Source organism: Aspergillus clavatus, genomic scaffold, assembly GCF_000002715.2.
Source record: "Aspergillus clavatus NRRL 1 1099423829799 genomic scaffold, whole genome shotgun sequence".
Lineage (NCBI taxonomy): Eukaryota > Fungi > Ascomycota > Eurotiomycetes > Eurotiales > Aspergillaceae > Aspergillus > Aspergillus clavatus.
The window spans coordinates 772,326-792,323 of record NW_001517100.1 but is presented as its reverse complement, the minus strand read 5'-3'; the positions used below and the strand labels follow the sequence as shown (position 1 = coordinate 792,323).

Here is a 19,998-nt window from a genome sequence, read left to right as displayed (position 1 = left end):
TCTTTTCAAATATTATAAATCACAGAAGGTCCCTTACTAAAACTTTTATAATAAAAACTAGAAAAAATATAGAAGATAGAGGGAAGAAGAGCTTATATACTCTATAAAAATTATTACTACTCTAAATCCTACTCTATAAAAATTTTATATAATAAGGCTATTAAGGGATTTATAGAAGTATTATAAGAATAAGTAATATAAATCTAAAATATACTATAAGAAGATTTTAATAGTAATAAAGATATTATAGTTAAAGGGGTCTACCTATAACTAAGCCTTTATAAGAAGATAAATAAATATAAGTTTATAAAAGAAGAGGGTAGTAAATCTTTTCTATTATTTATGATTTTCTCTCTATAAAAAAGGGTTTTTTATTAAATAAAGATTTTTACTAGTGCACCCTATTATAAATAAGGAATCTTAGATAGATCTTAGGGGCTAAGGTCTTTTAAGGGGGGGGGTAGTTATAAGATTTATAAAGGTCTATTATATATTATATTAAAGCTATCTTTATAGAGGAACCTAATGATAAGAAGGCTCCTTATAAGAGGTCATATAAATAGTTATATAATCTATAAAGATATAAACCCTGCCTATAACTACTAAACTTCAGAGTTTAGTGATAATCTTTTAAAAAAAGGACACCAATATTTAAATCTATTCATAATCATTCTTCTTTCACACTAGTTTCTAATTCTCGCGGATCATAGATCCTTATAGTAAGTCATAACACATAGTAATTTATATAGGAGTTAACTTTAATAGATTCTACTGAAAAGCTCTATAGATAAGATATTTCTCTAGATAGATAAAATAATTAAATCTAAAGCTATTTATACTAATAAAAGCTTATATCTTAGGGAATTTCAGGAGACAAGAGATCCTATCTTATAGAAAGCTTCTCCTTTTACCTATAGCCTTTCTAATTTTAATTATCTTTACTTATATAGCCTTCCTTATACTTATTCCCTCCTTCCAGCTGAATAATAAGCTCTATATAATAGATTAGATACTTAATCTACTATTAAATATACTCCTATAGGAGCTTATTCTATATCTTTATTTAGGTCTCTTTCCCTATCTTCTTATTATAGGGAGCTCCTTAAGAAGTTATATATTATTTAAGCTATAGTATTTAGATCTAGTAAATTCCCTAGCTAGTTAAGGATCTTCTTAATCTTATAAAGCTAATAGACTATCTATTAGAAATAGTAATAATAAGCTAGAGCTAAATCTTTAAGAATAATTATATTTAGTTATGTAGAGGCGCATTCTTTAGTAAAAGGTATTAGCTTAGGGATAAGGACTTCCTAGATAGATATAAGATTTAACTAATTAGTATCTTTTTCTTAATAAAATTAATAGAAAAAGAAATACTTACCTTATAATATCTATATTAGTTAATACTATCTTTTAAATCTTATATAAGCAGCCTATTCTTCTTATTCTACTTCTACTTAGATAGATAGCTAGGCATCTTACTATTCTGAAGCTTTAGATATATTAAGATAACTTCTATCTCTTATTTAGCCTTCTATATAGACTTAAGCTCCTAATTTAAAGCTTCTATCTTTAGCTAAGTAAGCCTCTTATCTTAAGCTATCTCTAGAGCCTAGATATAAAGAGACTCTTTCTTATTATAAGAGAATACTTCCTATATTATAAAATTACTACTTCTCTTCTATTACTAATATATAATAATAGAATTATCTCTCTTCTTATTTATATACTAGACTTATAGAGCTTTATACTACTGCCCTAGAGAGATAGAGGTTTTATCTATAAATATTATATTTTTCTAATCTTTAATTATCTAATCTTTATAAATAAGATAAAAGAGAAGTTTTTTTTACTTTATCTTATTAGTTAGACCTAGCTTTATAGTTATTTTTACTATCTTAAGCTTATGCTTCTTCAGGATATATAAAATAGTAGAATAAGAGATATTAGCTTTAAATATAAGTATTTTAGATAATTTTTTATATCTATTTTAATCCTTTCTTACTAATTTAAGGATAGCCTACTTAGTAGCTTTAGTAATCTCCTTAGGGCAGTCTATATGCTTCCTATCTTATATATATTTAGGGAAGATATATAGATTAATCTCTAGTTTATAGCTATAATCTATAGTCTTTTTAATCTAATTATAAATTATCTAAGTAGAAAGCTAAAGAGAGCTCCTTACTATTCTAATATTAATACCTATAGTCAGTAAGGTAAGGGCTTAGATATATATAGTATCTAAATAAGTAATATATATCTTTAGCTTCCTTTTCTATAGATTTCAGGGTGTACAGCACAGAGATTTACAGGTAGGCAGGCAGGCAGGCAGGCAGGCAGGCAGGCAGGCAGGCAGGCAGGCAGGCAGGCAGGTAGGCAGGTAGGCAGGCAGGTAGGCAGGCTACTAAGGTGGGCTGAATGCTCTGTTAAATCTATTTTAATAGAGAAAAGGGGTTGTGAATAGCTTTAAATTAGTAGAAGTCTAGCAGTAAGAAATTAATAAAACTAGAAGAACTAGAGAAGATAGTTAATCAATAGCTCTTCCTAGTAAATTTAGTGTATAAGCTATGTAAAACTATTACATTTAATTTTACTAGCGGCCCAGATACTTTTGCACCACACCTCTGTAGAGATAATTATTAAGCACTAATAAGGATCGCACCTCGCATATACTCAAGGAAAATACTATTATCCGCGTAGAAGAAACACTGCACCATAGAAGGGCATGGTGGATGCTGAGACAAGATCTCATAGATCTTGACTTCTTTCTGAAATTGCTCTCTCTCAAAGTCGCCAGATTTTGGGACCTTCACCACAATATGAGGATGGACCTCATAGACATAGGAGATGCCTCCTTTCCAGACCCAGTGCACACCAGGGAACTGCTTCTGGATACTCATAGTAAGGAGATAGTGTAACAAGTGGGAAGAGAATGTGCAGAAAAAAAAATCTTGCTGTGTGTATGAGGGAGGTAAGCAGTAAGTAGAAAGGGATGTCCAGGGGTGGTTGCAGGTCAGATGAGCTCGTAATTTTACTCCGGCGAGCGGTAAATCTGTAAATTACAAGAATAAGTCATGTGATGCTCACATAACCTCAGAAAAAATTTCATCTTACACCACCTCTTTCTGAACCTTACACCATACCACTATCAACACAACCATGGCTCAAATTGCTGAAAAGGTAATTATTTATCACTTAAAAACTACCTTATTATTACTTGGGATATAGACAGCTAACAGGATAATAATAGCTGAGATATAAGTAGTACTTAGAGATGGTGGTGAAGGGTGCATTGCAGTTACTAGAATATAAGATGGTAAGAACTTATATTATTACTTCTAAGTACTTAGAAACTAATTTTTAACTGCTTACAGAATAATGAGGGAAAGATTATCATCTATTATGGGGAGGTTTTTTGCCGCGTTCCTGATTGCTCCAAGGGACAGGTAAGTAGTTATTAACTACTTAATAACTACTTAATAACTGCTTACGAACTGCTTGATAACTACTTAGTAAAAATATACTTTGATAAATAATCTCTAATCTCACCTGTGTCTACATGAATCAATAAAGGCCCAACTCAAAGAAGGAAATACTGGTGGCCGGGCTAAGCAGGCAGATGTTGATCGGGCAATGAGTATACTATATGACTAAATCAATTTATAAGTACTTACTAACTACTTGTGAACTACTTAGAATAGTATAATAGGTTATTCAGTAGTATAGATGCAACTTTAGCTACCCCTATCACTATTACTACAGGGCTAAGTACAACTCTATAACAGCCTTTAAAGCCCCCCCTCCCCCGCAAGAAAGACAGCTCTGTAAGTACTTCCTAACTACTTATAAACTACTTTCTAAGTAGTTACTAACTACTTAGGTCCACATCACGCACATAAGACAGCAGGTAGCAGACCTTAGGCAGAAAGTTCCCTGCAGCCCCTGCAAGAAGTATAAGAACTGCTGCAAGGACATTAATCAGTGTACTTATTTTCTTCTTTTTAATTATGAAGATCTAATACCCACTCCTGCCTATTCTACTTCTATGCCTACTCCATCATGAGCTCAGAGACCACATATTCTATGTAATAATAAAGGTATGGAGGAGACTGAAAAGGAGACAGAGGAGGAATTAGGTGAAGAAAGTAATGAAGATAGTATACTGTCTACTCTTTCTAGTCTTAGTATTGAAGCTAAGGAGGAAGAAGAACATCAGCCAGGACATAGTAAGAGATCTGAAGAGACTAAAGAAGCTAAGAATACTGAGGAGGTGGAGGACACAGTTAAGACTAAGGCTGAGCAGTAATTAGTTTTAAAGCACTTAGTAACTACTTAGCTAGTTCTTATATTAGGATAATAAATAATGATCATGAGGCATGAGAGAGGTGAATTCACTATAAAATATAGCTTTAAAATACCTTATAACTACTTAGAAAGTACTCAGAAAGAATATATTATAAGTTTGATATATCAGTACTGAATTAATGACCAAGATATATAATCTTAATATATCTAAGGTGCACTATAACTTAATATACTTAAGTACTTGATAAGTACTTGATAACTACTTGCCAAGTACTTAACCCAATCACTATATCTAGTGTACTGTAGCTTAATATTCCTAAGTACTTGACAACTACTTGCCAAGTACTTAACCCAATTACTAGGAGTGCTAAATTAAATATGATATTATTATTATAGAGGAATATTTAACTCTAATTACTTTTGAACTGCTTTAGAAGTACTTAGAAACTACTTAATCTATATTAAGAAGTCTCTCTAATTCGCATTCGCCGCTCCATAAGATCCAGTTCTAATCTTTCATTCTCAAGCTGCTGTAAGCGAATTTCTTCCTCCTGTTTCTTTATTTTAATTTCAAGCTTCTTTAATTCAAGCTCCTGTTGTCTCTGCTCTAGATTTATTGTATTCATTGAGGCAACACGGCGAAGGGAATGGCTAGGGCTAAGTACTTAGTAAGTAGCTAGCAGACACTTCCTAAGTAGTTAGGAAGTACTTACCTTGACCCCCTTATCTGGGATAGAGATTATTAGGAATTAACCTAGGTATTACCCCTTCTTGATTCTGATGTACTTCATATTTCAGTAATACCTGAGGAGTCTGACCAGCGGTGTTTCTGGCTCCCTAAGAAAGTAGTTAGCAACTACTTTAAAACTACTTAGCAAGTACTTAGCAAATATTAATATACTTTCTCAACTCATATAACGGAGGTAATTTGCCTCCATATTTAATGTTTAATATGAGTGGTGAATATTCAACTCAGAAAAGTTCTTATATTATAAGATATCTTCCCGATCAAGCTTTGCTGAACTAGATTAAAGTTTAGTACTTAATAAGTAGTTCCTAAGTGTTTAGAAAGTACTTACTTCTTGACTGCTTCTACTAATATGAGATATTTCCCCAAAGCATATAACTTCTAATGTGATTGCTTAACAGCATTAGTATGATTTCATAATAAATTAAAATAATAAGGCTGAATTTGAGAGCATGCTCTATTTAAGCCTGCTTTAATTACTTAGCTCTTCTTCTGTTGTGCCCAATTTTGAATATTTAGACTTTTATATTCTAAAAGCAGTTAGTAGGTATTTCCCAAGCAGTTAGCAAGTAATTCATAACTGATTAAAAGTTCTAGTAGTTTATCATAGTCCTCTTCAGATAGACAGTCTAGAAGACTCATTATACAGCTCCAAAGAGGGCTCCCCTAGCTTCTTATACTAATAGCCTTTAGGATTAAACGTTGGAAATGGACATAACAGAATAGTAAAATATGCTCTAACTGCCATGTCACATCCCAATGTAGAGGATTAACCTCAGAGAGATATTGCCCAAGGCCTAAGTACTTAGTAAGTAGTTCATAAGTAGTATTTAATTACTTACCAGTGTATTGTTTTGAGTCCATATCTATTATAATCCTATATATCCCAGTACTATGGAGATGATCAAAGGATATCAACCATCCCAGAATACTTTCTACTAAGGAGAAAACCCTTTTGAATAGTAGATAATATCCTTTGACAGAATCAAAGCTTGTAAAGACATGAAATAAGGTAATAACTAAGAGGAGTACTTAGTAAGTGCTCTCTAACTACTTAGGAAGTACTTACTTTTTAACTAATCAGGCAGAAATGTTACAAAAAGGACCTTATTTATCTCTTTTAAGTGGATATATTTAAAAGACATATCTAGTTTAAAAGAAGATAGTGTCACAAGCAGTTAAATCTGCTCTTTATATATGTAAAGAACCATAGTTCCTTATGAATCATGGAATATCCTCTGGATATATGTCTAAGAGCTATAAGTACTTAGAAATCACTTTAAGGCTACTTATAAAGTACTTACCTTCATATACAGATCAATCCCTTGGAGAAATATCAGACCATTTATATCCTGTCCATTTAGATATGAAAGAAGCCATTGCTTCTGAATAACTGCAGCAATTCAATCTTTATTACAGAAACTCTTATAAATATCTGCTAATGTAGAAGCATTATGCTTCTTACAGAAGGCTTTAAGCTGAGGATTTCGAAGAAATTGAGCTATTAAGTACTTAGTAAGTACTATATAAGTACTTAGGAACTACTTACCAGTTGTTAAGCTGGGGTCCTAGATCTCCTGGATAATCTGCCTTACTGCCTGCAGAATATGTTCAGGAGGCTTGGTAGGTGGGGGTGGAGGATGCTAATGAACACTATGTGAGGTAAATAGGATATATGGACATTAGGAAATATCCACAGGGACTAAAGCATTAAAGATAACATTATAAGGAGTATGCTTTAGGCATCCAGAGCCCTGTGGATAATCATGATCTAAACTAGTTAGAAAGTACTCTCATAGGAGTCACTAAGTACTTGATAAGTACTTACCACAGAACTTTTGCCAGGATGCCAGTGGCTCAAAGACACCACATTCTTTAGACTAAGGTATAATATCCTCATTAAAAAGCTTCTCTAAGAAATTAAAATTAATAGAAGTATGTCCTTGAACTACTCCATAATAATATTTTATTATAGTATTAGCTGTTTTATTCACACACCCGATATAAGGTGTATGATTTCCAAAAATATTCTAAAGTAGTCAGTAAGTACTTAGTAAATACTTAGGAAGTGCTTGAACTATACTGGTTGTTAATATCTTTTAAATATCAGCTTACATGATGGGAGCTATAATATACAACCTAATCCCCTCTTAAATAAGCTAAGTTTAGAGTGATAGTAGCTATTAAGCAGTTAGCAAGTAGTTAAGAAGTACTTATAAACTACTTACCTATAGGCATTCTGCTTCCGAACATTAGACTTAAGAATCTGGATTAATCCCTGAGATTCTTGAATTCTTTTCCAAATACTCTCATCCACTGAGGTATGATGATAAGAAAGAAGAGAGGGACTAAGATATTCACAAGCTAGAATACCTGAGTATTTCTATGTCTATTTTTTTACTGAATATAATAGGAAAGGTAAATAGATACTGTGTTTTCTCTGGCTAAAGGTCTGCTTCCAAGCATATTAAATCTAAGCAGTTTATAAGCAGTTCATAAGTAGTTAAAAAGTACTATATAAGTTGGTCTTTTTATACCTCCTATATCATTTGCTCTGCTTCATTCTGTGTATATCGTGTAACTGGAATGATATATGTATAACTAAGAATATGGCTAGTAGGATACTCAGGGAGATCATCAATATACTCAGTCTTTAATGTTGTAAGAGCAGAGGTTTTTGCATTAGTGAGAGGAATTGGTAGATGTTAATCCTAAGTAGTTAGTAATCAGTTGGCAACTGCTTAAAAAGTACTTATATTAACCATACTTCATTACTTTGTGTTGTATCTTCTGGCCAGTCAAATAGACTATCATTTGGTATAGAGCTTGATCGAACTGATGCCATATTTATAGGGTTAAGTCTTAGCTGCCTCTATAATTAATAAATTAATTATGAAGTAGTTACTAAGTACTTAAATAAGTATTTAAAATATTTACTGTACTAGAATTTCAGATAGAATAGTAATTTATTATATAGGTCGCGCGAGCCGTAAATGCTTATTAATGGTCTTAGCGGTCACATGTACGGGGTATGGCTCATATGAGCAGTCCGGACTGCTCATGTGAGCTGTGTACACTGTCCAGGGGGAGGTTGCATTAGTGAGCTTGCTTAGGAAAGATCCTTCATGCCTGAATTCTAAGGCCTGGATATTCTAACTAAGTTAGGTTAGTTAAATCAACTACCTACTATGTAGTTATCAGAGATCTGCAAAGTGGGACATGTATGTGCACCAATGGGATTAATAATTGGTCTGAATTGCTACTACAGTACAAGGCTCTATCTGACAATCTGCATGGGCAAGGCCGGATTATGCTCAACCTATCCTGGTGCGTTCCAACACCTTCGCCGCATAAGTATGCTCAAAGACTTTCCCCCTTTACCATTGAATTTAGCTTGATAATAACACTCAGAAATATTCACAGATGTAATATATAAAATGAAATCCACATCAGACTAGTGAGAGGCTACTTAATTCGACCAATTTTAATTGATTGGCTATCAGTCCTCTGCCACTGCCAAATACTTATTCACTCATCAATAGTGGACTAAGCCTTCTCCCACCTTCCATTCCTCTTGACCCAGAGACCATTAGCAATACAATCAGGGCATGGGTCTCTCTTAGTCGTCTTGCCCATTTGTTGTGTTTTCTGGATGATGCTGCAGTTGTTACAGCCATTAAGCTCAATGACACTGCCGGGGGAATCAATTCTACACCCGCATCTATGCTCAATTATTTCAATGAGTCACTGACACATGTTTCTCCTGAATTTTGCCCTTGTCAGCTACGGCGAGTATATCTAGCAGCGATACTCACAGGAGGCAGAGGTAGTATCAAATATAGGACCAGTTTTGGAAGATTCAGTGGTCGTGACTTGGTTTTCCCTTGTGTTTTGGTGGTGAGAGAGCAATAAAGCACTAAGCAGAGATATTTATATTTGGAATTTCATTATGAAGAATGGTCAGCAAGAAATGATCCTAAACTTGCTCACGGACCTTGCTCAAATCTTAAACGTCAAGTTGCCAACATCATGCTAAACAGCAAGGGACATTCTTAGATAAGAACTGACAAAAGAGTTACAGGACACTGGTACACACGTGCCTGATATATTTTCCCAACAACTATTCAAAGACGCATGGGAGCTTCAATTATGACAAAGACCCGAAATTTGAGACTTGTTAGTTATCACAACAAACACCCACTTGGCCAAAAAGGATAAGCCTAGCTGCAGGTCTTACATCACCTAGCCCCTTCACGAGCCGCAGGCGTGAGCGCCACTGAGTACTGGCGCATAATGTGGCCCTTTTTTAGAGCCATGTTATTTATTTAGAGCACAGAAGCAAAAGTTCCAGCCACTAGTCAAACAATGATGAGTATTGGATTATCCATGATGAATATTATTATGACCTGAGCTAAGTAGTGATATAATCAGACAAAGGAAAGTACTGCCCTTTGTTTTCTTTAACTCATCTTTCCCTTCAGAATGTCTGCCGGTGTGGTATTCACTTAATTCAAGGCCCTGGTGACTAAGATGGAATCAATCAGGTTGAAGCTCTGCAATAAACAGATTCGCCCAACAGGAGATCAACTAAATCAGTTTCAAAATCTATATACGAGGCTTAAGGAAGCATTACCAAGTTATGAAACAGGTATTCAGAGACTGTTAGCTATAGGGACCCCAGATAGACAAGACATTCAACTTATAAATCACATCCAGGCTGCCAAGAATTCCCCCACAACCACCACCTCAACTTTAACAACTCTAAAAAGGAATTTAGTTCTTATATTTAAGGGATAAAAAACGTTCCAACTAGATTCTGAACAAGTAAAGACAAGAAACAGACAGTCCCTATAGATTAGGGATAGAACATATTTTAGAACCCTACAGTCTAGGTGTGTACCACCCCAGCGCAGTTAAACACACTTAAAGGATGAAATCATAAGCTATGGTAAGATTTCCTCATCATTATCAAGGCAACTAAAGTAACAGAAGGAGATAGTGGCCAGGAGGTCATGCATACTCAAACTTAATTAAAGAAGGAAGTAGCTGATTGGTTATCTAATTACAGTTTCTTTAGCGTGACTGATGTGACCCAGCTGCTTACTTAATCATAGACAGCACAGTTATTAAAAGAGTCAAATACTGTGCATTTCTCAGTGATTATTTATTTTGCAGGTTATGCTGCACTTATTTATAATGAAGACAACATATCTGTTTACTGTCTACATTTAAAAAAAAAAAAAAATGGTGCCTAGCAAGCTAGATATTACATGGTAATTAGATTCCACCTCTTTGGGGTCCTTCAAAGTCCAGGAATTAAATCAACTCATTTTTGAAGACATAGACATCCACGGATCTTGGGCGCTGAATCAGTCTCACATTAAGAACATTATTCATTGATTCAATCATAAGGGATGTCGCCAACTTAATCCACTCACTTGGATTCCTTGCAAAGTATCAAAGTCTGTTCTACAGTCACTGTTAACAGTTAATCCAAAAAAAACATATATAGATCTTCCTACCGACCTACAGCTTCCAGAAGGATCTGAGCTCCATTATCTTTAAGGCCAACATCGAATTGCCATAGCGGTCAAGTGGTTAGAGCCTAATGATCTTTAGTAGAATTTGATACTCTACAACTCCAAGAAGCAGAAAATGGGTCTCAAATCTCCAGTGACAGTAAAATATTTCAAAATATTCAACATTATCAGCTTCATAGAGAAGAAAAGCCAGCCCAAGAATGGCTGGCAAATCCCCCTCTAACAATAAGATTAATCACGCAAACTAACTCATAGATAAAGGAACTTTGTGCCTATCTCCACAAAATACATTCCGCGTGGGTCTCTCTTACATGTGGCAACTCCCAAGCCTTACCTAGACCCAGGCACTCTTGAACTTCTTCACAGCCGTTATCCCCGCCTCTCATTGGATGATTGAAGATTTATTCAACAAATATTTCATAATACCCTAGCCTTTCCACGCGTCACCAATCCAGCTTCATGATCACAACTCCTGCAGGCTGCTTTGAACTACCCGGGAATTATACCTTTTCTGCATCTATTCCTCGAGGACATCAAGTACTTGAAGCTAATGACAAGACATCCTCAAGAAAGTTCTACCTTTCAAATTCAAAGGCACCATTCATCAAGCTACATTGCGATATTTCATTCCCACTCTGAAGAACCGGATACAGGTGTCAGAGAACGATTTTGATGAAAGAGAATGTAACAGCCAGGAAGAACTGTTCTGGTCAGCTTATCAATAATTTTTTCTGTTCGCAATGCGTCACTTTTTCAGGTTAACTGATATCCACCCGCGAGGTCATAGTCAATCCTCCAAATCCCAACAAAGGCTCAAGCCTTCAGACTTATGGAAGAGGTTAAAGTTTCTCCTTCATCAATTAGGATTTGTTCTGGATTAATCTTGTAATGTTAAAGCACCACCAAGTACAGAATGCATAGCCATTCAGACACTGCTTGCCCGACTGAGGCCTCCAGAGCTCTTCGAATATGACCATGCCATCTTGACCAAATGCAGTAGCCATGTTACAACTATTCTCTCACAAATTAAACCCCGCATTATAAGCGCATTGCAGCCATTACAAAGTGCGGATGTTCCACAGAATTAGTCTCTGGCCCATCGTTGTGGCATGACAGACACAGATACTTTTCTTTTCTGACTGCAAGTATCTCTTTTTGCAGAACATCTATTCACCAGATGATGAACCTTGTGTGAGCATTATGTTGTTTGCGGTGAAGCGGGACATTTTCAAATCATTCTTCCCAGACAGTGAAGATATAGAGATGACAGGGACATTCCCAAGTGGTAACAATATAACAAACATACAAATAACACCAACAGATTTGACTCAGCACCAAGATACTCCGATGCCCGATACATCATCATCTCAGCCAGACATTTCCGGTGGGAACAATGATCAGAATACCCTACAGGATACCCATATTCCAAAGGATCAAGATGTCGCGATGCGTGATATTGGTTCTGACAAGACAATTCGGCCAATCGGCAATAGTGTTGTTCTCAGTTCCTCGCAACTGACCGCCAACAATCAACCAGCCGTTGTTCCATCTCTGGCACGCTTTTAGAGAAACCGTGCTGTGGCCCCTGGTAAACAGCACCGGCAGGCAGGTGCTAAGACACGGTATCCACAATTTAATGAAACCGTGATGTGGCACACGACATCGACGGAGGACTAAGAAACATAAATAGTCAGATTCGCATTGTTCTCTTTTATTCAAAGACCACAGCCTCTGGTTTTCCTCCAAAATGGAAGCCTCCCTACCACAGCTTGCACAACTTGGTGCTACTTTCCTCCAGTACGCTATCGAAAATCCTCAATTTAAGCATAACAAGGATTCTCCCTTCTTTTTAGAAGCTTTTCTCAAGGGAGCGGCGTTCTGGCATCAGTTGAAGCATCTAGCTATATTGCGCCGGCAGCCTCGGCCTCTGAGGTCTCTGAACTGCCATCAACATCAAATGCGACTCACGTGGACACGCCCAACTCAAAAGCATGAATTTTTCGCGCCTTAGTGAACCAAAGTTTTAAATTTACGGCAAGCGACCTGTGCTCAGAGACCAATATCTGCGGTGGCGACGTATCTGCGCTGAAGACTATGGCCATGGCTCGATACTAGAGAAAATTGTTGCCGGCGTCAATCGCCTCAGCACGCTCAAAGATGAGTCAATAGGATCGATTCCTCTGGAAATAACATATTACTACCTGTTCTCTCATTTCCGTCAATATAAACTCGGTGATGATGTGGCATCTCTTACGAATGCCGGTCTTTACGATACTGTTCTGCGCCGACTTCATGCGGAAGGATGGGACCACTTAAGCGACAGAGCCCGACATCGTCATCGTAACAATCTCAGGTGCCAATTACTTATTGACCGACGATGGTCTGTTACCATCGGCCGGTTATCTCATGGAGTAGTTCTCCTCGCCGCCAAGAAAATCTCTAGTTTGATGTAAGTGAATGTATTACTATCTAGGTTTAGACTTTTAAGTGCTAACAAACCTTACAGACATCGGAAGGATCCTAAAATAACGGAATTCAACGATCTGTTTGATCATATCACAGAGGAATACGCTCAGGCTGTCGAGTTATACAACAAGGCTGACTTGCTTGGGAGGACGCTGTCAACAACAGGTGCTCCGTCTACCTCACAAGCGTTGAATGAATTCAATGAAATTGAGTCTCTTCTTTGCGAAGGACAAACATTGAAGCATCTATAGATGATCTCCGCTCGGGTTCCTAAGCCTGCATTGAGAGACGATCCGCCGACCTGAAGCATATCGGTTTATGCGTTTTCTACTTCTCTTTGTGCTACTAAATATGTTGTTTCGAAACTGGGAGGGAATACGAATGAACAGAACTCAAGCCAGCTCTCTATCGCATGCAAAAGGTCATTCATTCTGGTATGAGAGAAGCCTGTTACAAGATTTATGTACATGTATATGTCTATAGCGGTGTTGCCGTGTTTTCCCGCCTCCTCTCAGGACTTCTATATGTTAATTTCAATATATTTCCCATTTTTGGTCTAATAAAATATAATTGGCCGGATGGTGTAGTTGGTTATCACGTGTCGTTAACACCGACAAGGTCCTGGGATCGAACCCCAGTCTGGTCAACTTCTTTTTTTGTCCGTGTCATGAATGCTTCACACTTCGTCTACTATGCTTAGCCTGACCTTTCAGGCAAGCTTCTGTCAAACTGATTTAACAAGGCGAATTTGTTGATGTCTTGTCATATAAGGTCCTGATATGTTTTGACGAAAGGAATTTCGCTCCTATTTTTGCCTCCACGATTCGCAGAGGGCCGGTCCTCAAAGAAACACCGGTAAACATCCAATTGTTCGTGCCCTATTTAGTAAGTACTTTGCTGAACAGTTCCAAGGGCTCAACCGCACCGAGGACCATGCAATCTACGTTCATTTCACAAACTCCACTGACACAGAATCACTGAAAGTGGCAAATTGCTGACAATGGTATATTCAAAGCAGCACCACTAGTGCTGAGAATTGCAATATTTTACACGAAGTTATACTAGAGTAGATTTTTATCAAAGACATATACTGTGGTTTTTGGATAGATGGAGCTTATAGCCATTGGGTGAGGGGAATATATGGACACAACCGGGGATGTCACATTGGCGACCAGGATTGTCGAAGAACAAAGGTAACTTATGAGTCCGGAAATGCGTCTGGAGCGCATCCTTTCGAGAATAGTGGGATTCCTTTGTTGCCCGGAGAAGTTCATATTAAGGAAAGAAAATCTTTGAAAGCGTATATGGAGAAATGTAAATGCACTAATAGTATAGTATTATGAGTAATCATAAGAGGTATATAATTATAGCATTCAATGAAAATGGAAAGTGCTTAGAAGAATGAATGAGACCCACTCCTCCATGATCGCTATAAGTGCTATGACACATTTCATGACTAGTAAGTAAAAGTTTTGATATATATATAGCATCCATCGAAGATTGCAAAGCGCTTAAAATAAATTGGATGTAGCCAATCCCTTTAACTAGGTATCAGTGCTGTTACATAAGTTAACTAGTACAATATTTGCTGACTAAGCTTAAAGCTAGCCGCGCCACGACTCGATCAGACATGGTGATCTCGCTATCTCAACGTTATTTACAAGACTTAACTTCTACCTAGTGCTTCTATATATGATGGATTTGCATGTTACAACAGCGAGCAGTGAGGAGTTGATTCGTTTCTGCATCCAGAGAGGAAAGGAAGGTGCCGTATTTGCCGACATCATAGGCGCAATAGTGGTCAAAGTCTCCCCTACCATCGTTGTCAAATGGGGATACAGTGTGACCGCTACTGAAGCAGCAATGCAAGAATTCGCTTATAAGAATGTGAATCGTAACATTGTTCGAGTACCTCGGGTTTATCGCTTTGTCCAGGATGAATTAGGGAGAGGTTTTCTATTTATGGACTATGTTCCTGGCCAGAAACTATTGGATTTGGACCTCATAGTTCACACAGACATCATACCCTGTGTCACCAATATCATTGCTCACCTCGGACAAATAAAACATGGACAAAAGCCAGGTCCAATCGGCGAAAAAGGTCCACAGGGGTATCTCTGGGGTGACGATGGCGTGGATAAGGCTTTTGTGTCTACTGCCCATTTGAATCGTTATCTCAACAGGCGTCTGTCATTGAGAAATGACTCTATTGATCTAAGTCCATATCCGCTCGTCCTCTGTCATATGGACCTGGTTCGTCGCAACATGATACTTGGAGAAGATAAATCTATTTATCTTCTTGATTGGGCCCATGCTGGGTTTTTTCCACGGTTCTACGAACTTGCGGCGCTTCCGTGCATGAGTCCTTATGATGAGCCCTACGAGAAGCCACTTATAGCAGCCGTGGAATCAATGATGCAGTTGACAGATGATGAAAAACGCGATATGAAATTGATCCATTATGCCCGGGCAGCAACTTTGAGATGGCAATTGTAGGCGAAGCCGTTCTTCCCCCCTATTACTTATCTTTGAATTGAAGCTAATGCTGTGCGGATATAGTCCTGAAGAGCCTGAGGAAGCGTGACGCGTTCTCCTGTTCAAGTAGCAGTTAAGCCGTTGGGATGTGGAATCATTCCTCTATTATATGCGGATGGTGGTGCATGGCTAGCTTGTTCGCATCTGGCTGTTGTTGACAGAAGACATGAACCCTCGATCAATAACTTGCCTGACATGTTCAAGAGGGCTCTTATTTTCAGGGTAGCTTTGAATCTTATACCTCAGTGCCTGGGTATTTCTCCCTCTCTGATGCAGCTCGCTTAAAAGTTATAAAGTCCCTTCAAGATTGTAGTTCAGACCTCATATGTGACAATTCCCGGTTAAAGAAATCAGGTCGCTTATTTGAGCTTTTATCCCAGATGCTAGCCACTCGCTTCCAGGGATTTGGTCATCACATTTATCGCATCTGGTAAGCTTCCTCACCTTTTCTCTGTTTGTCTGCAGAGCTGATTGAGATAGGACTCTTACTATCCAATACCAGAACACAAAACACTGAGCGATTTCTCTGTGGAATGGAGACCGGAAGAGGAAGCAGCATGACACTTGCAGAAGAAACTTATTGTCCCCGCCGGAATCTTATGTAAAATAGTCTAAATCCATGGTTCTTGATGTTCCATATGGCTCTACCTAATGTAGTCAACCAATAGTATCAACACTAAGCGTTTGACGGTTAGGACAAAATCTCACTGCGTACTTAGCCTCATCTTTTGACTAATGGTGCCAACTCTGGTAAGTTATTGCAAAGTTCCTCTTGTATAAGAAGCTCTCTTATGTGAGAAGATTTCTCATGTGGAAAAGTCTCTTGCGCACTGTTGAAGTAGAAGCTTAGAAGCTGAGTGTAGTAAGTTGGTCATCCCTCTTCTGATCTTGAGGGGCTGATGGACTAGTTATACTACGTATACATCATATATGCACAGGCCCACATCTTTATCGGAGCAACACAGCCACCGAGACATTCAACAGCCGAAGCCAAATTTGGACCCAAGGAGCCATGGGTGATGAGAAATCGTCGCATACGTAGTAGTCTGTATTCGCACATAAGAGAAATTATCGCCTGGGCGAAATTGTTGCCTAGGAGACCTACACTAGGCAGCTGACTTATACGGTGCATAAGAAAGATTTTCATGTAAGACAGATCAACGCAAAAGAGAAGTTTGTGCATAAGAGAGACTTGTGCATAGAAGGGTTTTTCGCTTAAGCGAACTTTAGGCGTAGGAGAACTTCTCGCAAAAAAAGAATTGTGCTCTCCATGGATCCAAAAATGGTTCTTCACCCAAACAAAATGTGCTCAAGATCGTAGTGCTGACCTCATGCGTGATAGCTCCCGTTGAAAGGAATCGGAGCGCTTGTTTGGGCTTTTATCCCAGACCCTGATCACCCGCTTCCGTTTTTGATTGGCAGCAATGGAGCCCAAGGGAATCCGTTTTTGATACTGCGCTCGCTCGAAATCAATGAACATGACCCGTTGGTTCTCCTCATTCCATATCATGTTCCCCGGGATTGGATCGCTGTGGAGAACACCAAGATTGTGAATGGCACGTAAAGACGTCTCAGCCTGTGCAATGAGCTGCGCCTCATCGATTTCGTGTTGTCTGGCCAGGTTTCTCCCAGCATAGCTCATCAGAGTTAAGTGAACCATCATGGCGATACCATCGTATGAAAACTGTCGACGAAGATTGAGACCGCCGAAGACGATTGGGACGAACTGTCCTTGAATCGCACGGAGATGGGAGTACATCATCTCCTCCCGCCTGGCACACTCGACGAAGTCAATTGGAACACCTTTTCCAACAAAGGTGTACCCATGCGACCAGAGAGTGATTTTAAAAAGAGCCCCACGTGTGCCGTGTACATGAAGTGATTCGCATCCAAGCTCTGAGTTGGGGTCGGGGTCATCGGAGAGCTGTCGATCTAATAATTTGATAAGCGTTTTGGTGTTAAGTAGATGTCGATCGACTCCGTGCTCGCTCGCATTGGGACACTTCGTATCCAGTGGTCCCTTCCAGCACAGGCTACGAAGGCATTGTTGCGTACAGTACTTTCGAGACTTGCCTTTCGAGGCCGGTTGTTGTGACCTGGTAGTGGTTCGGGTTGTGGCGGCTGTAGCTTGACGCTGAGGAAACCCAGAGTCACGGGGCGCTCGACTGGGAGTGGGTGGATCGGAGCTATCATCAGCCTCATCTTCATGATCTGATAACCGTGATTCTTGCGATGGCTCACAGGAAATGGCCATCACAGATTTCGATCTGGTCTTCACTGGGGACTGGCGGCAATAATTCGTTCGGCTGAGCGGTGGTTTGTAGTCAGAAGCAGGAATGTCCTTCTCCTCGATTTCCTCCAGTAGGTCATCATATACCATTTCCCATGTTTGCAATTGGCTTCTGGCCCAGTTTCTCCAAGTGATATCCCGTGGAGAAGTTCGCAGAGCTCGCAGGGTGAAAGCTAACAGCTGGCCGACTGCGGTTAGATGTAGCCAATTGTCACCTCTGGGCCAACCAGTGGTGTTGCCAACATCTTCTTTCGGTACTGATAGATAGTAAAGGACGGTCGAAGGAATATCATGAGGCACTCGAAGGAATATGAATGCTTCGCCTGTGGCTATGCAGCCGTACTCGTTACCGCTGTCGTACATATAGTTGGAGAGCTGTGTAACCACTGCGGCGACAACACGACGGCAGATATCCTCTGGCGATTCGTCTTTCTGGTATCGCACGATGCGGTCAAGTTCCATGTCTTGTAGTCCGGCTTTGATGTGGGCGAGAGACAGCTTATGCGGGGCTTTGTATTCGATGAGAAAGGACGGAATCTTCTCATCGAGTCCGCGGTTGTAAACGCAGAACTGGTCCGCGCGAGGACGAGCGAGGCGTGGCTGTGCGGTTGTTTCTCTTCTCATCCGTGATGTTGATCTGGAGGTGTCCCTCGACCGTCTTGCTAGGCGCTCTGAGCGACGAGGTCCTTCTTGATTCAGACTCAAAGAGTTCATGTCCGTGACTATTCTGGACTCATCCGTCAATGTGTTTGCATGGTTTTCAAATGTGACATCTCCGTTGAGGTGGAATCTTCCTTTTAGTTGCTCGTTGGCGTGGAGTTGCTTGATGACTGAGGCAATACGCGACTCCACGCTGTGGCGCTGGAAGTAACCTAAATCTAATTCTGAGCTGAGCATTCTGTCGCGGACTTCCTTTCCGTATTCTTTTAACGCCAGTAGCGGTGCAAAGTGACGTTCGGTAACAAAATCTGCATCCATGAGGTCCGCCCATATTGCCATCTGCTCGTCTGGGAATCTTGTCCATTCCTGGATTCTGCTTGGTCGCAACTTGCGGTCCGCATTGGCAGGATCACCCTTTGTTGACGACTTCTTGCCCTTCTGAATCGTCAGACCGAGGAAGAGATATTCGTGGCACGCGTCGAGAAATTCGGGGAGTGTTGTATTTCGAGTTTGCAGTATTTCGAGGTTCAAGTTCCGTTCCGCTTCCTCTTGTCGCCGCTCTGCTTCCTCTCGTCGCCGTTGTTCTTCCTCTCGTCGTCGTTGTTCTTCCTGACGTTGTTGTTGTTCTTCTATAATCCGATTTTCAGCGTCCTTGAGACGCTGTCGCAATTCGTTAATCTCATTATGCGACATATTGATTTATTTGTGGAGAAAGAGAGCATTGTAAATGGTAAGCTATGATGAGCCATGAAATTTCCTGATGGGTTGTTGGACTTACAGATCGAGAATCAAGAACAGATAGGCAACAACAAGGCCGCCACACGTGACTTTCTTGGCTGAGCAGGCGCTATAAACATTCCGCATTATGTGTGGGTCGGCCCAGTGATCAATTAAACTAGATCTAATTGAGCTTAAAGCGAAGTGGGGAGGAAAAGGGACGAATAGGGACGAATAGGGACGATCCGAAACAGTCAGAGAAAGTCGTCGTAACTAACTGAATATAGTTGGTAGAAAAATGATTTGTCACACGCTTACTACTACGATAGCTAAGCTGCTTTACAGCTTTATCTTCCTCATCAGACGCTCATCAGACACTCAAAAGATGACATGGATCTGACACTGCCGACGTTTCCTGGATGCAATTGTCCTTTGCATAGAGAAGTTTACGAGACGTGGCCAAAAAGTAATGCGATTCTTCGTGTCTCGTCTTGCATGAGGAATTGCCCATATTGCGGAAAAAGCCATTCGAATGCCAGCCGTCTTCGAAAACATCTTAAGACTTATACTTATCGCTCTAGGAATCTCATTGTTGAAGCTGAACATGCTGGTGTTGGAGTCAGGTTTGTCACGCACTCACAATGTCAGCACTGTGTAACACTGCGTTGACAATATGCCAGGAACCCCCACTGGATCGCTGCTGTTCCGGACCCAAATTCGACATCAAAGATTGGAAA

The 19,998-nt window shown here is 39.3% G+C and overlaps 4 protein-coding genes and 1 non-coding gene across 5 annotated transcripts, besides 9 other annotated features; 4 read left to right on the top strand and 1 right to left on the bottom strand.

The window, feature by feature from the left end:
* Nucleotides 1–1,759: 1,759 nt before the first annotated feature.
* Nucleotides 1,760–2,206: a mobile genetic element.
* Nucleotides 2,207–2,309: 103 nt separating this feature from the next.
* Nucleotides 2,310–2,402: a microsatellite.
* Nucleotides 2,311–2,402: a microsatellite.
* A 1,057-nt stretch (nt 2,403–3,459) lies between these two features.
* Nucleotides 3,460–3,512: a microsatellite.
* Nucleotides 3,513–4,059: 547 nt separating this feature from the next.
* Nucleotides 4,060–4,306, top strand: ACLA_067350 (uncharacterized protein; the record flags this gene model as incomplete). The annotated part of the gene is made up of 2 exons (XM_001272522.1): nt 4,060–4,085; nt 4,180–4,306. The coding sequence occupies 2 exons, from the start codon at nt 4,060–4,062 to the stop codon at nt 4,304–4,306; spliced, it is 153 nt and encodes a 50-aa protein (XP_001272523.1).
* A 234-nt stretch (nt 4,307–4,540) lies between these two features.
* Nucleotides 4,541–4,581: a microsatellite.
* A 1,978-nt stretch (nt 4,582–6,559) lies between these two features.
* Nucleotides 6,560–6,601: a microsatellite.
* A 5,739-nt stretch (nt 6,602–12,340) lies between these two features.
* Nucleotides 12,341–13,310, top strand: ACLA_067340 (uncharacterized protein; the record flags this gene model as incomplete). Its single annotated transcript, XM_001272521.1, has 2 exons — nt 12,341–12,390; nt 13,100–13,310. The coding sequence occupies 2 exons, from the start codon at nt 12,341–12,343 to the stop codon at nt 13,308–13,310; spliced, it is 261 nt and encodes an 86-aa protein (XP_001272522.1).
* Nucleotides 13,311–13,631: 321 nt separating this feature from the next.
* On the top strand, nt 13,632–13,705 carry ACLA_067330. Its single transcript has one exon. It is a non-coding gene; the product is annotated as a tRNA-Val (tRNA).
* A 1,049-nt stretch (nt 13,706–14,754) lies between these two features.
* ACLA_067320 (uncharacterized protein) lies at nt 14,755–15,555 on the top strand (the record flags this gene model as incomplete). The annotated part of the gene is made up of 1 exon (XM_001272520.1): nt 14,755–15,555. One exon carries the CDS (start codon nt 14,755–14,757, stop codon nt 15,553–15,555), a length of 801 nt encoding a protein of 266 aa, XP_001272521.1.
* A 1,348-nt stretch (nt 15,556–16,903) lies between these two features.
* On the bottom strand, nt 16,904–19,237 carry ACLA_067310 (uncharacterized protein; the record flags this gene model as incomplete). Its single annotated transcript, XM_001272519.1, has 1 exon — nt 16,904–19,237. The coding sequence occupies one exon, from the start codon at nt 19,235–19,237 to the stop codon at nt 16,904–16,906; it is 2,334 nt and encodes a 777-aa protein (XP_001272520.1).
* Nucleotides 19,087–19,155: a microsatellite.
* Nucleotides 19,124–19,174: a microsatellite.
* A 241-nt stretch (nt 19,238–19,478) lies between the features above and the next one.
* Nucleotides 19,479–19,505: a microsatellite.
* Between the last annotated feature and the right edge of the window lie 493 nt (nt 19,506–19,998).